At 35.6% G+C, this 16,960-nt stretch overlaps 1 protein-coding gene across 4 annotated transcripts in view; it reads left to right on the plus strand.

Moving 5' to 3' along the window:
- NFXL1 (nuclear transcription factor, X-box binding like 1) overlaps positions 1 to 16,960 on the plus strand; it is a 68,044-nt gene that overhangs the window by 17,668 nt on the left and 33,416 nt on the right. For all 4 annotated transcript variants that reach the window (XR_013533128.1, XM_035293745.2, XM_035293744.2 and 1 more), the window contains exons 11-15: positions 1,933 to 2,055; positions 5,421 to 5,511; positions 10,109 to 10,229; positions 10,449 to 10,608; positions 11,652 to 11,743. Coding sequence is in view for 3 of the 4 variants with exons in the window: in XM_035293745.2 (XP_035149636.1) it covers positions 1,933 to 2,055; positions 5,421 to 5,511; positions 10,109 to 10,229; positions 10,449 to 10,608; positions 11,652 to 11,743 (587 nt within the window). In the remaining variant the exon portion in view is untranslated. The remainder of the gene's footprint in view (positions 1 to 1,932; positions 2,056 to 5,420; positions 5,512 to 10,108; positions 10,230 to 10,448; positions 10,609 to 11,651; positions 11,744 to 16,960) is intronic.

A 16,960-nucleotide genomic window follows, 5' to 3' on the forward strand; every position in this document is an offset into this window, starting at 1 on the left:
ATATTTGGTAGTTCTTGCACTATTTCAGACTTTTCGTAATCATTGTATCTGTTATGATAACCTGTGTTCAGTGATCTTTGATGTTACCATTGTGATTGATTGGGGGTGCCACAAACCATGCTCATATTAGACTCTGAACTTAATGGTTAAATGTTATGTATGTTCTGACTACTCTACTGACCAGTCATTCCCCTCTCTCTTTCCCTCTCCTTGGGCCTTCCTAGTCCCTGAGAGACAACAATATTGAAATTAGACCAATTAATATCCCTACAATGGCTTTCATAAGTGTTCAAGTGAAAGGAAGAGTCGCAGATATCTCATTTAAATCAAAAGCTAGAGATATTTAAGCTAGTGAGAAAGGCAAGTTGAAAGCTGAAATAGGCTGAAAGGTCTTTTGCATCAAATAGCTGTGTTGTGACTGCAAGGGAAAAGTTCTTAAAGGAAATTAAATTGCTACTCCAGTGAATACCAGAATGATAAGAAAGTGAAACAGCCTTATTATAGGAGGAAGTTTTAGAAATCTGCATAGAAGATCAAAGTAACTATAATATATCCTTAAGCCAAAGCCTACTCCAAAGCAAGGCCCTGACTTCAATTCTGTGAAGACTGAGAGAGGTGAGGAAGCTGCAGAAGAAAAGTTTGAAACTAGCAGAGGTTGGTTCATGAGGGATAGAAGCCCTCTTCCTAATATAAAGGTGGAAGGTAAAACAGCAAGTGTTAATGTAGAAATTGTAGCAGGTTATCCAGATGATCTAGCTAAGGTAATTGATGAAGGTGGCTACATTAAACAAAAGATTTTTCAACTGAGATGAAACAGTCTTTTACTAGAACAAGATACCATCTAGGACTTTCACAGTTAAAGCTTCAAAGCATCAAAGAATAGGCTTTCTTCTTAATGGATAATGTAGCTGGTGACTTTAAATTGAAGCAATGCTCATTTACCATTTCAAAGTTCCTAGGGGATCTTATGAATTTTGCTCAATCTAGTCTGCCTATGGTCTATAAATGGAACAACAAAGCCTAGATGACAGCATATCTGTTGACAGCACATCTTTACAGCATGGTTTACTGAATATTTTAAGCCCACTCTTGAGATTGACAGATCAGAAAATACTCTTTTCAAAATATTACTGCTTATTGATAATGCACCTTGTCACCCAATATCTCTGATTGAGGTGTACAAAGAAATGAATGCTGTTTTTATGCCATGTCTGCCAACACAATATCCATTCTGCAGCCCATGGATCAAGGGATAATTTTGACTTTCAAGTTTTATTTTTTACGAAATACATATTGTAAGGCCATAGCTGCCATAGATAGTGATTCCTCTGATGAATCTTGGTAATGTAAATTGAAAACCTTCTGGAAAGGATTCCTCAGTTTAGATGCCATTCAGAACATTCATTCATTATAAGGAGAGTAGGTCAAAATATCAACATTAACTGGAGTTCATAAGAAGTTAATCCCAGTCTTCATGGATGACTTTGGGTGTTCAAGACTTCAGTAGAGGCCTATACTTGACACTTTAAAGTTGTATGTGTCATTTTGGTTTTGACCAGAGTACCAAGTCAACAAGTTAGCTTACTAGATACTCCAGTTTTTTTTGGCAAGTTTTTTGGCAACCGAGACAAGTGTTGCAGATGTTATGGTTGTAACGAAATGTAAGTAGTTTTATTATGTGTGTCTGTGTTTTTTTAGCTAATATCAATTTTCTACTAAATTTAATAACAAATTTATATGAAGTCCTTTCTGGAACAAAGTAAGATAAAAGCAAATGTTTTAGGAAATTCAAATTGGTGTTTGGAAGTTTGTTACACAAATTTAGTGTTAAAATTTTTGTTCTTCATGTTTTAATAATTGTAGAAGTTGCAATAAGAGGAAAAAATATGAACAAAAATAAATCTTAATAGCATTTTTTTTTTATTCTTCTAGGAAGTGGAAAAGCACTGTCGCTGTGGAAAGCATACAAAACGAATGCCTTGTCATAAACCTTATCTATGTGAAACTAAGTGTGTTAAGATGCGTGACTGTCAGAAGCATCAATGTAGAAGAAAGGTTTGTGTTTTAAGCTTGGAAATCTCTGTTATAAAGACTTTGTTGAATTTTTCCATTTTGGGCTCACAATAAATGCTGTCTTGAATTGTTTTTCAAAAAATGTTGAGGCATTTGCTTTGGTTTTCATGTAATATATTAATAAATATTTTAGATTAACCTTAATCTAGGTAATTTTTGTATTAGTGGTAATTGTACCAATTTTTTTAAATGAGGAGAGTTTCTTGTCCTGTGCATTGTCCTCTCAGCTTGATTCTCCGGCTGTTTCTGATTACTGACTATTTCTGATCACTGAAATGTATGATTTTCATACATTTTATATTTGTGTATTTTATAAGCCCCAAATACATTGTCTTTACTTTTGCTTTAAATATTCAGTTATCTTTTAAAGAGCTTGAAAAAATAAGAAAAAGATAATCTTTGATATTTATCATATATTTATTTTAGGTGCTTTTAGGTGCTTTTCATCTTTTTGTGTAGATTCAGATTTCCATCACATTTCATTTTCTTTCTATTCTAAAGGATTTCCTTTAATATTTCTAATAGCACAGGTCATGAATTCTTTCAACTTTATATGTCTGAATATACCTTTCTTTAGTCTTTGTGAAAAATATTTTCACTTTAGAATTCTACTTTGGCAGTTTTTACCCTCAAAAGTTATTGCTCTACTATCTTTTAGCTTGCATTTTTTCCATTGAGTAGTATGCTGTGATTGTTATATTTGTTCCTCTGTACTGATTGCATCTCTTTTTTTCTGGCTGGTTATTAAGATCTCAGTCTTAATCACTAGTTTTCAGTAGTTTGTTTCATCTCTAGAAGTTGGATTTGGGTCTTTTTTATATATTCCATGTTTCTCCTTAGCATGTTCAAGCTTCCTCTATCTACTTGAATGTGAGATAGGCTGTATTTGTAATGTCTGCTTTAATGTTCTTGTGTACTTATTCTGTCATCTCTCATCTCTGAGTCTGTTTCTGTTTATTGATTTTTCTACTTTTTGGGGGTTATGTTTTCTGCTTCTTAGTCTGCTGGATAATACTTGATTTTTCTAGATGTGAACTGTACATTTTTGGGCACTGGTTCTTCTTGATTATTTGTATTTCTTTAAACATTTTTAAGCCTTATTCTGGGACAAAGTTAAATTACTAAAAACCTGTTAGTTCTTTTAGAGGCTTGATATTTTTAGGTACGAGCAGAATACTCTTTTGTTTAGGGCTATTTGATGCCCATGTATTAGAAGGTCCTTCTACTCTGGCTGTAATGAACACAGACTTTTTCCCCGCCTTGTACAATCTCTTGAAATTATTCTACCTTCTCTTTCCAGTTGTTCTTTCTCAGCTTTGGGGTTATTTCCTCTCTCAAACACACAGACAAGTACTCAGCCAAAGACCCAGGGCGTTCTTTCTGGAGTTCTCCAGAGCTTTTTCTCTACTGCTGCCTTCTCTCCACAAATTCTAGCCACAGTGGCCTCCCTGAACTATCTATTTTTTCTACTAAACTTTGTGAGATAGCCAGATTCTGCTTATGATCTTCCTCATGCTGTAGCCATAAGTCTCCATGTCTAAGCTGATGGCATTGCAGGGCTTGCCTTGTTTGTTTCCCTTCTGTTAGGAATTGCCATCTGTGCTGCCTAATTATCTGATGTCTGAAAACTGTAGCTTCATATCTTTTGTCTGGTTTTCTAGTTGTTTGAGACAGGAATGTAAATCTGGTGGTTGTTGCTGCATCATAAATGGAAACAGAAGTGTCTGTTGGCTTATTCAAGTCATGGACCACATAACCTTTTCCGCCACTGGCACTGGCAAAGTGATAGGCACATAGTATAATGAACATTTGTCTAATTGATTAAAGTATATTGACTTTTTTTTTTTTTGAGACAGAGTCTTACTCTGTAGCTCAGGCTGGAGTGCAGTCACGTGATCTCTGCTCACTGAAACCTTTGCCTCCCAGGTTCCAGCGATTCTCCTGCCTCAGCCTCCCCGAATAATTGGGACTATAGGCGCACACCACTATGCCTGGTTAATTTTTTAGAATAAGCTGTATTGACTTTTAATTGCTTTTTAATAATTTATATTTTGTTTTGAGGTATTTTTATGTACTGAAACTTTCTCTTATATACAACCATACGTTTCTTTAAGACAGTTGTAGTCTGTATTTCCTTTTCAAAGTTAGGTATGTAAGAAGTCAAGGGAAGAGTTAAGATGGAAGTAATAGACTTAGAGTAGTTGCCTGGTGTCCACGATTGAAAAATTAGGACAGGTCATAGATAACTATATTTTTCACAGTCAGGGAAGTGTCTGTGAAATCAGGGAAGTGACAAAGAAAGCTGGATGCATGTAGCCTGTCTCTGCTTCCCTTCTTTAGTCTCTGATTCTGTGGTTTGAAAATAACTGCCAAATGAGGCCAGGAGCAGTGGCTTACGCTTTTAATCCCAGTACTTTGGGAGGCCAAGGCAGGCAGATCGCTTGAGCTCATGAGCCCAGGCAACATGGCAAAACTCCATCTCTACCAAAAATACAAAAACTACTTGGATGTGGTGGGGAGCACATGTAGCATTAGGTACTCAAGAGGCTGAGGTGGGAGGATGGCTTGAGCCTGGGAGGTGGAGGTTGCAGTCAGTCAAAACTGTACCATTGCACTATAACCTGGGCAACAGAGCCAGATCCAGTCTCAAGGAAAAAAAAAAAGAAAGAAAGAAAGAAAGAAAATAAATAACTGCCAAGTGAATCTGTATATCGAATTGGTTTTAATTAAATTTTACTTTGGGAGGCCGAGGCAGGTGGATCACGAGGTCAAGAGATTGAGACCATCCTGGCCAACATGGTGAAACCCCGTCTCTACTAAAAATACAAAAATTAGCTGGGCATGGTGATGCGCGCCTGTAGTCCCAGCTACTTGGGAAGCTGAGGCAGGAGAATTGCTTGAACCCAGGAGGCGGAGGTTGCGGTGAGCCGAGATTGCGCCACTGCACTCCAGCCTGGCACCTGGCAACAGAGTGAGACTCTGTCTCAAAAAAAAAATTTTTTTTTAAATAGCCAGACTAATTGTTTTCCTGAATTGACATTCCTTTGGTTAATGTTGTTAGTCTCTGCATAAAGGAATGAAATTATCTGATGGAAATGTCTGAGTAGTCATAGAATAACTGAGTCATTAATAATTAAGAAAATTTAGCTTGATTTGTTAAATTAGGTCATTGTAAGTTCTTAGTGAAGTATATTTATTTACCAGAAGAATGTTGAATCTCTTGAATACTTTCATTCTTTTAGTGAAAAGTATCTTTGGCTTTCCATAAGTTCTGTGACTAGTCATGACATGCCTATTATTCATGTGTTTTTTAATTACCTGTTCTTTATATATTGCTTTCTCTTCAGTGTTGCCCTGGAAACTGTCCACCTTGTGATCAAAACTGTGGACGGACTTTAGGATGTAGAAACCATAAGTGTCCATCTGTGTGTCACAGAGGTAAACTTTAACAATAGTTGTGATTTTATGTTTGTATTGACATAGTGGTATTTTTTTTTTCATTTTCAGTATTCAATATAATGTATTGACATAGTGTTTTGTAGTCGTTCTTTATTTCACTTGACCCTCTTAACCTTGAGAAGGAGGTAAGGTAGTTTGCCAGTGTCCCTATTTTATGGGCAAAGAGGTTGACGCTTAGGAGGATTCAGTGACTTACTAAGTGAAATGTCTAGTACATTTGAACCCAGGATTTCTGTATATAAAAGTATTGTCCTTTCTATAACACCATATTGTTTTCCACTTTCTAACCTTCCCCACACAGTTTTTTAATTAAGGTTTTCCTAGAGTTTTGAGTTTTATTCTGAATTTTATATACTTATATGGAGTTAAATCTAGCAAAGGATTAGATATATCCTAAGCTGGCAATTTTTAAACATTTTGATCTCATGACCCCTTTACACTCTTTTGGTCCCTAAAGGGCTTTTGTTAATGTCAGTTTTATTCATTGACATTGATTGTATTTGAAATTAAAATAAAATGTAATATTTAAAAAAAATAACAGTAATAAACCCATTATGTCTTAACACAAGTAATATATTTTTATGAAAAATAACTATTTTCTGAGAAAAGTAGAAAATTTTACTTTCTTAGAAATGTCTTTAATGTCTAGCTTAACAGAAAATAGCTGGATTCACATATATGCTTCTGCATTCAATATGCTGTGATATCACTTGTCACTAGCTTCTGGAAAACTCTATGCATGTGAGACCTTGTAGACCTCCTGAAAGGGTCTCAAGAACCATTAGGGTTCCTGGACTACACTTTGAGAATTATGTTCTAAGTTATTGCTAGACATTAAAAACAGTTAATTTCAGTTATTTGGATTATGTTTATATGAAATGGATCCTGAGATATGGTGTAGAGTATTGGAAAGATCATGGACTTAGAGTAAGAAATCGTAGGTTTAAGGCTAGACTCTGCCACTTGGTAGTTTAATACCTAGAACAAATTACAGAACTGTTCCTTAGTTGACCTCTCAACCCTTCCAGAAATCTTGCAGCATGTAGGGAACTACTATTATTTTTTATGTGGAACAGGCCAAGAGACTATCGGCCCAACTAATATAACTAGTTGCAGAGTCAGGATGTGAACCCAACCTTTATGATATTTCCATTATACTAGATTCCTTCCACATTAAGAAAGTGTCAGATTCTATTTATCCTATAGACATTTTCTGTAGGTGTTCTTTGATTTGTCATTGAAGTTTAGAAATAGTTTTTCAGCTGTGTTCTCACCAACACTAGAAAGATGTTATTTTCTTTTATAGTCATTACATCACTGACCCATTGAGTTTTTGCAGATTTTTGCAATTTGCATCTCTGTGGTATAACTGGTTTGATAGTAGTAAATCAATATTATGTAATTTACCACATTACAAGATCAAAGGAGAAATGAGATCATCTTGATAAATGTCTAAAAAATGGCTGATAAACTCCAACATCTATATATGATAACAGTTTAATTGGAAATAGACATATTCTTAACCTGATAAAGAGTATCTGCCAAAAGGTGAGCGCAAATATCATACTTGGAGAAGTGTTGGAAGCATTTCCCTCTCTCTTATTGTGAAGCAAAAATCATAAATATTTCAGTATTCATCTCCAAAAGATGGATTCTTAACCTAAACATAACTAACATGTTTCTTCATATCAGCAAATACCTGGTGTTCAAATTTCTTGTTGTCTTATAAGTAATTTCATTTTTTACATCAGTTTATAGACTCAAAAACCTAATAAAATTTACATACTGTAATTGGTTATGTCTCTAAAGTCTTTTAATTTATAATTTCCATCTTCTATCTCCTTTTTCCCCCTTCTGACTTAATTTGTTGAAGAAACTAGGTTGCTTTATTTAGTTTCTCAGAGTCTGGATTTTGCAGAGTGCCTCTCTATGGTATTATTTAACATGTTCCTCTGTCATCTGTATTTTCTATAACCTGTTAATTGGATCTAGAGATTTGATCAGATTCAGGTTTGATATTTTTTGGTTGAGTTTTTTTTTCTTAAGATTCTTATTAATCCTTAAAAAAAACTTATTAGTCAGAACAAAATTTTCCCTGTTGGAAAGTATGTGGAAGATACTAGTGTGCAACTCTCAACATTGGTTTCATTTGCAGTTATGTAAGAATGTAGAATCATAATTTCATACCATTTTTCCATCATTCTAGTCTCCTTCATAATCAGAATTATACAGTAATTTATAGAGGGAGGATACTGTATGTTTGTGTTGTGGATATATGAAAATTTGATTTATAGTTTTTTTAAGTTTAGGATGTGTTTATAGTTTTAGAACTACCTGAATCATGCCTATTTTGCCTATTAAGTGGTATTGGTCAGTATAGTTATAGTCTCTGTATACTCCTCTTTTTTTTTTGAAACAGAGTCTAGCTTTGTTGCCATGTTGGAATGCCAGGGTGCAATCTCGGCTCACTGAAACCTCTGCCTCCCAGGTTCATGTGATTTTCCTGCCTCAGCCTCCCAAGTAGCTGGGACTACAGGCTTGCACTACCATGCCCAACTAATTTTTGTGTTTTTAGTAGAGCTAGAGTTTTACCATGTTGGCCAGGATCGATCTGTTGACCTCTTGATCTGCTTGCCTTGGCCTCCCAAAGTGCTGGGATTACAGGTGTGAGCCACTGTGCCTGGCCTGTATACTGCTTTTTTATTTTGAAAGTCATAATTAAAATCTGTTATGCTGTATAGATATCTATAACAAATTCTGTTGGTCAGTATCGAGACTGTTTAGAGAAATTATCCCTTATTTTCAAGATTTAATTTTTGAAAAAGTGATACTGTAGTTTAGAATAGCAAAAAGGTTATATTTGATAAGTTCGTCTTCTGAAGATGGACAAAAAATTGTTATTGTTAAGTGTAGAAATTGTTAAATATGCTGAATGAGAATAGACTTAAATATCACTATTAACTTTAAAAATACAACATGTCATTCTTAAGGTAAAATCAAAATGTGATCATGTGTGTCAGGATAACTTGTATTAACATCAATAATGTATTTGTCAAAGCACATTTGGTGTTTTGTATAATAAATGTTATGTTTGACCCTATGATGCTTTTACCTCTAATTTTCTCTTTTTCTGTGCTTATTATTTGAATTATAATTCTTAATTTGTATTTGTTTTAGGGAATTATTTTGAACTTCTAGAGGCATGTAAGCCAGGGTATTGTCCATCATTAATCTTTTTTGATCAGGTTAACTCCCAGTCCATGTTTTGCTTGGTCCTGACACCTAGGCAATAGTGTCTATAAGATACTCATTTCTTTATTGAAAACTCTTATTCCCTTATTATTTCATTTCTGATAGAGTTTCTTACTGGGAAAACCAGAGTGGGAAGGAATCCCTTAAGATGATGACAGAACCTCTTGGAGAGACTTTATAGCTTGCTTTAAATATTTCTTTGATTTTTTTTTTTTTTTAATATTTCTGCCAATCCATAACAAAACGGTGTAGAAAGCTGAAACCAAACATATCTCTTTATGTTTCAAAGAGATATGTTTGGGATTATAGCTTAAAATGGTGGCTTAGTTCTTAGTCTTTCACAAAGTATAAATAATGGAAAATTGACTGTGCTTGCTACTAACCAAAATCAGGTAATGAGAGAAAAGTCACTGAGAATTTGTCTAAAAATTGTGCACTTGGATAGATGTTTGAAAATAGGCTATAGATATTATTGTTAATGTTAGCTTTTCCAAAGACTTAAATCCACTTTTGCTTGTTTTAGTTTTGAATGAGTAATGTATTAGGTTTGTTATTTAGAACAGAAGTTTAACAAATTTTAGAGAAAGGTTTAAAACTTTATTGAGGTACCAGTGTACAGAGAGAAAAGTATTATGAATCAGGGGCCAGTTGCAGTGGCTCACACTTGTCATCCCAGCATTTGGGAGGCTGAGGTGGGAAGATTGCTTGAATCCAAGAGTTTCAGCCTGGGAAACATAGTGAGACCCCAGCCCCTGACCTCTACAAATAATCAAAAATTAGCTGGGCATGGTGGTGCATGTCGGTAAGTCCCAGCTACTTGGGAGGCTGAGGTGCGAGAACTGCTTGAGCCCTGAAAGTTGAAGCTGCACAGTGAGCCATGATCATGCCACAGCACTCAGCTTGAGCAACAGGATGAGACTCTGTCCCCCTCCCCCACCCCAAAAAAGAGAGAGAAAAGTATTACAGATCGAAAGTACACAGCTTGTTGAATTTTTACAAACCGAACATAGCCAGTAACCAAAATTTACATCATTAAACAGAACATTACCAGAATTTTCAACACCTTCCTTGCATCCTTCATAACCATCACTCTGATTTTGAACCATAGAGATTAGTGTTTCTTGTTTACTTTATATAAATGGATTCAGGTATTATGTACTCTTTGTGTCTGGCTCAATGTTTTGTGGTAAGATTCATTCATGTTGTTGTAGTTTTCTTCATTTTTTGCTGTAGAGTATCTCCTTGTGTGAATATACTAATTTTATGTATCGATAGGCATTTGGGTAGTTAAGGAAACTTTTTAATTGTCAGACCTTTTCTTCAGGCAGTTGCTATCCCTGTCCAGAAACGGTAGATGTGAAGTGTAATTGTGGCAATACAAAGGTAACAGTGCCTTGTGGCCGAGAAAGGACCACAAGACCACCCAAGTGCAAGGAGCAATGCAGGTGAGTTTGAAGCTTTGCACAAGCTTCCATCTGTTGTACAAATTTAAATTCATATCGACTTTTAATATTTTAATTTTGCTTTAGTGTTTTAAAATATTAATATTCACAGTATATTTGTTCAATGTGGAATAAGAAGATAATGTAAATAGATAATTGTCCTTTAGATGTAATTGTTCAATAATCAAAAGTAATTTTTGAAAATTGTACTTTATGATTCAGTCGGCCACCAACTTGTCATCATATAAGTCAAGAGAAACATCGCTGTCACTTTGGCTCTTGTCCACCATGTCATCAACCTTGCCAAAAAGTTTTGGAGAAATGTGGTCACTTGTGTCCTGCTCCATGTCATGATCAAGCATTAATAAAGCAGACTGGCAAGGTAAGGGAATAATGCTATTAAAGAAATAGTGTATTGCTATGGATTGTACTTCTTGCTTTTACTTAGTTTTTCAATGAGCAATGACCAAGCACTTACTGGGAAGCACTGTGCATGGAGTAGGGTGCAAGGTAATCAAACTCGATTTTTTTGTTTTAGGCAACTCTCAGTATAGAAAAGGAGAGAAACCAATAAACAATGTTTGCAAATACAGTGTGATAGTTACATGGTGATCATGATATAGATGAATTTGGCAGTCCTCCTTCATGTATTGTGGTTTAGGGTTGTAGATATCTTCTATAACCTTATCTTAAAGATTTGTTCACTTTTTAATATTTAATAGTATTTGAAATAAATATTCATAAATATTTATTTATTTTTTGAGGTGGAGTCTCACTCTGTTGCCCAGGATGGAGTGCAGTGGTGCGACCTTGGTCACTGCAACCTCCACCTCCCAGGTTCAAGTGATTCTCATGCCTCAGCCTCCTGAGTAGCTGGGATTACAGGTGTCCACTACCATGGCTTGCTAATTTTTGTATTTTTAGTAGAGATGGGGTTTCATCATGTTGGTCAAGCTGGTCTTGAATTCCTGACCTCAAATGATCTGCCTGCCTCTGCCTCCCAGAGTGTTGGGATTATAGGCACAAGGCATCTGTGCCCAGCCTCATGAATATTTATTGAGCCCTTACTAAGTATCAAGCATTTTTTTAGGTGCTGAGGAGCAACTGTGAGTAAAATAATAGAGATATATTCAATTGGTAGTTGTTGGAGTTTACATCTTTTTCTCATTTCCTTATGGAGGTGAAGGAGGCTGCACTGCCTTTGTTCTAACATTTATAAACTGGATTCTGTCTCAGTTATTAATATCAAATGTGTGTGGAGGGGAATAATCTCATTTAATACAGATGAAATACTTCAATAAGCACAATTTGAAAAAATTTCAACCTGCTTGAGCAGAGGATACATGGAACTATTTTCTTAGATTCTGAAAATGGCCATATGATTTAATTTCTCTGACTTAATATTATTATGTATTTTATTTGTAGCACCAGCCTACAGGCCCTTGGGAACAGCCTTCTGAGCCAGCATTTATTCAGACTGCATTACCGTGTCCTCCATGTCAGGTTCCTATTCCTGTGTAAGTATTAGAATTTCAATTAAAAAAACAAACAAACAACTTTTGACATAGGTTGAAGGATATCTGAAGTCAATCTCCCTTTTTTCTTAGTTCAGTTCATTATTATTTCAAGCCTAGCCTGTAAACTAGTCTCTCTGTCTTAAGCTTCATTCTTTTCCAAACATATTTGTTACACTTGCTTATAAACTCCTATAGGTCTCTCTTTTTTTGAGTCTTTACCCCCAGTTAGAGTTTGATGCCCTTCTTAGCTTTCCATAGCAACTTGTACCTGCAGTTACAAAAACAAATTCAGGAAACATCATTTGTTTTCCTGATGATTCCCATACTAGAGTGTAAGCTCCCTGAAGACAGACGAAAGCCAGATTTTAGATAAGGCAAACTTGAGGAATGTTTAAAGGAATCCTTGGAAATGAAAGGAAGTAGTTTCCCAGATGGGCTGGTGAATGACTGGAACTGAGCTGCAGGGAGCTGAACCTAGAGTAATAGGGAATCTCGGAATTTTCTATACTTCCAGCAGAAGTTATGGAGTATAGGGAAAAAAGAAGCACAGAATGCTTAGAAGCAACATAATATTAGAAAAGGGGCTGTTGTCTACAGCTAAAGTGCCAAATTAAACATTGTTATTTCTGTGTATTGGTCTTTTAATGAGAGGATTTTTGGTTTTGTTTGTTTATTTTTTACTTCTAAAAGCTTTTCATTTCCACAGCATTCCTCGCAGTTGAAATAGCACGTATATTTTTGTATATTGGTCACATAGTCAAGTTGGGAAGCAAGTGTTGTTTGGAGATATATGCACAAATAGGGAAATTTTAGTCTGTAGATTTAACGAATGAGGGTTGTAAAGTTAGCACAGAGGTTTTTCATGTAGGTATTCAGTTATTTGAGACTAACTCTTTTACTGAGGACTTAAGTTACAATCATGAGGAATCAAGTTACTGCTGATATCTCTTACTATGTTAAAATTATTAGTGGCCTAAAATTTTTCCTTTGAGAGAAATAGAAGAGACATTGATATTATAATTCATAGGCACTTAACTATTATCCAGTTATACAGTACTTAATTACCTTTGAATTCCTTAGTCTGCTTTTTTTTTTTTTTTTTTTGAGGTGGAGTCCCTCTCTGTTACCCAGGCTAGAGTGTGGTGGTGCAGTGTTGGTTCACTGCAACCTTCTTCTGGGTTCAAGCTATTCTCCTGCCTCAGCCTCCCGAGTAGCTGAGACTATAGGTATGCGCCACCACACTTGGCTAATTTTCGTAGTTTTAGTAAAGATGGGGTTTCTCCATGTTGCCCAGGCTGGTCTCAAACTCCTGGCCTTAAGTGATCCACCCATATTGCTGAGATTACAGGCATGAGCCACTGTGTCTGACCCTTACTTAGTCTGTTTTATATTGATTATTTAATTCAGTTAATTTGCTTGAAATCTTACTTTGGATAAAATATTATCTGACAGTAGAAAAACTGCCTGGAATTACTAAGTCATGTTTACTAGAGGTTTGAGAAATGTATTAGATTACAATGGTCTTTCTTTCTCATTTGACTGGAATGTGTTGCTGGAAGGGGTGTGTGTACTAAAACAGATTGTCTCTTAGAGTAAAAGCTCTTGAGTTTAGGATTATGCTTCCCACTTACTTCTCCTATTAATAAGTCATATACCTTCTCAGTTTGTTTATAAAATAACAAGGTTCATGATAGTTATAACAACATCAGTAAGGAGAGAATTTTCAGAGGTCTTTGTTATTATAAAATGTCCTTTGTATGTAGCAACAATTTTTGTTTAACTTAAAGTCTATTTCGTCTGATGTTAGTATAGCCACTACAACTCTGTTGGTTACTGATTGCATGGACAAATGCTTAGCAGCAAACTAGTGAAATTGACTCAAGAAGAAGCAGAAAATCTGAAGAGACTGAAACAGAAAAATCTACTAAAGAGATTGAATTAGTAATTAAAAATTTATCACAAAGAAAAACCCAGGACCAGATGACTTCACTTGTGAATTCTATCAAAAGTATAAAGAAGAATTTACACCAATCCTTTCACTTAAGGAGGGTCACCTCCCACCTTATTCAACAAGGCTGGTATTTCCCTAATACTAAAACCAGAGAAAGACATTACAAGAAAATGACAGACCAATATCACGTGTGAATATAGATGCAAAAATTCTTCACAGAATAATAGCAGATTGAATCCAGTACCATGTAAAAAGATTATCAGGTTGATTCAACATAAGAAAACCAATCAATGTAATTCCTGGGTCTCACTCTCGCCCAGGCTGGAGTACAGTGGTGTAGTTCTAGCTCACTGTAGCTTCAAACTCCTGGGTTCAAGGGATTCTCCTGCCTCAGCCTACTGAGTAACTGGGCTAAAAGCATGTGCTATCACGTCTGCAAAAATTTTAAAATTTTTACAGAAATGAGGTTTTGCTCTTTTGCCCAAGCTGATCTCAAATACCTGGCCTCCAGCAATCCTCCTAGCTTGGCCTCCCAAAGTGCTAGGATTATAGGCATAAGCCACTATGTTCATCCAGTTGGTGTAATTCTTATCAGTAAAGGGCAACTGATAGATGTAGCGCAGCATTTGAAAGAATCTGACACACTTTCTTGATAAAAACACTCAAGTGTGGAAGAAAAGACAGTTTCCTCAACCTGATAAAGGGCATATGTGAAAAACCCATCGTTCACATAATATGTTATTGTGAAAGATTAATCAGGTGACAAGATCTTGTGTGTCAAAAGTTTTAAGGAGTCCTCAAAAATACTGTTAGAGTTGCTTAATGAGTTCTTTACTGTTGCAAGAAACATCAGTATACAAAGCTAATGGTATTTCTGTACTGGAAGCAAACAATCTGTAAATGAAATTAAGAAAACAATTCTACTTATATAGCCTGAAAAGAACATGTTGTTTAAGAAATTCGATAAAAGGAATGTAAGATTTGTACAGTAGAAACTGTAAAACCTAAATAAAAAGCACAGTAACATTTAGGCCTCACAAAATTAGACTGGAAATAGAATAGCTCTATAGTTGGTTAATTTGGTTCATTCAATTACACATCATCAAAAGCTCAGCTTGTCTTTCCATTTTGTTTTCCATAGTGTGTCATCTTTGACCTCAGGCTGTTTGCCTCTCTGTTAACTTCCCAATCCAGACATGAAAATATCCAAAGGGAGAAATTGAAATGTGTATGCCTTCTGTCTGTCATCATCATCACCTTTTCTGTTTTTCTTTTAATGATACGGAAACTTCTCCGAAGCTCCACAGGATAACTCTTTTCACATTTCATTAGACCATTTTTAAACTAGTCCCTGGATAAGGAAATGATGTTTATTTTCTTAAGTAGACTTTATTTTTTAATAAAATATTCAGGTTTACAGAGAAAATCGCACAGAAAATATAGAAAGTTCCTATGTGTGTCCCCATACCACATATAGTTTTCTCGGTTACCAACTTTCATTAGTAATATTGGTATATTATTATTAGCTAAAGTCCATAGATTACATAAGAGTTGACTTTCTGTGTTGTATGGTTCTGTGGGTTTTAAAAAATGCATAGTGTCATGTACTTACTATTATGATTTCATACAGAATAGTTTCACTGCCCTAAAAATGCCCTGTGCTACACCTGTTCAACCTTCTTCTCCCCTCCCCATCTCAAACTCCTAGCAACCACTTTTTACTGTCTCTAGTTTTGCCTTTTCCAGAATGTCATATAGTTGGAATTTTACAGTGTGCAGCATTTTCAGACTGGCTTCTTCACTTAGCAGTATGGTTTTATGGTACTTCTGTGTCTTCTCATGGATTGATAGCTCATTTCCTTTTATCGTTGAATAATAATCCATTGTATACAGGTACCATAGTTTGTTTATCCATTTGCCATACAAGGACATTTTTGTTGTTTCCAAGTTTGGCAATTAAGAATAAAGCTGCTATAAACATTTATGTGCAGATTTTTGTGTAGGTATAAATTTTCACCTCATTTGGGTAAATACTTAGGAGTGCAATTGCTGGATCACATGGTTAGACTTTGTTTAGCTTTGTGAGAAGCTGTCAAACTGTCTACCAAAGTGTCTGAATCATTTTGCATTCTCACAACAACGAGTGAGAATTTTTGTTTCTCTACATTCTAACCAACATATGATATTGTCAGTGTTTTGGATTTTAGTCATTCTATTTTTTTTTTTTTTTTGAGATGGAGTTTCGCTCTTGTTACCCAGGCTGGAGTTTAGTGGCGCGATCTCGGCTCACTGCAACCTCCGCCTCCTGGGTTCAGGCAATTCTCCTGCCTCAGCCTCCTGAGTAGCTGGGATTACAGGCACGTGCCACCATGCCCAGCTAATTTTTTGATTTTTTAGTAGAGACGGGGTTTCACCATGTTGACCAGGATGGTCTCGATCTCTTGACCTAATGATCCACCCGCCTCGGCCTCCCAAAGTGCTGGGATTACAGGCTTGAGCCACCGCGCCTGGCCTAGTCATTCTATTTTTAATTGATACATAATTGTACATATTTATGGGAAACATAATGCTGTTTCAGTATATACAATGTGATATATAATGATCGGATCAGGGCAATTAGCCTATCTATCATATCAGGCATTATTTGTTTTGGGAACAATTCAGCATCCTCTTTTCCAGTTACTTGAAAATATATATTGTTAACTATAATTATCTATAACTATAGTTATAGATATCTGTAGATATCTATTGTTATAGGTAACTGTTGTTATCGATAGTTAACAGTAGAAACTATAGTTGACAATAGATAACAATAGTTTTATAGCACCGTAGGATAACTGTACAACACCGGAACTTGTTCTTCCTGTCTAGCTGTAATTTTGTCCTTTAACAAATCTCTCTTATCTCCCCTTCCCTCTACCTTTTTCAGCCTGTAACTATTATGCTTTTTATTTCTATTTGAGTGAGAGCATGCAGTGTTTAACTTCCTGTTCCTTTTTGCCCATTTTTATATTGCATTATTTGTTTTCTTATTGAGTATATTTTGGAGACAAGTCCTTTACCAGCTGTGTGTTTTTCAAGTATTTTTTGCCAGTTGTGGTTTCTCTTTTGTTGTTGTTGTTTTTGAGTCAGGATCTCAGCTCTGCCACCCAGGCTTTTCCTACTTTGGAGTAGGAGTGCAGTGGCTTCATCATAGCTCACTGCAGCCTCAACCTTCTGGGCTCAAATGATCCTCCAACCTCAGCCCTACCTCCAACCTCCTAGTA

Source organism: Callithrix jacchus, chromosome 3 (genome assembly GCF_049354715.1).
Source record: "Callithrix jacchus isolate 240 chromosome 3, calJac240_pri, whole genome shotgun sequence".
Taxonomy (NCBI): domain Eukaryota; kingdom Metazoa; phylum Chordata; class Mammalia; order Primates; family Cebidae; genus Callithrix; species Callithrix jacchus.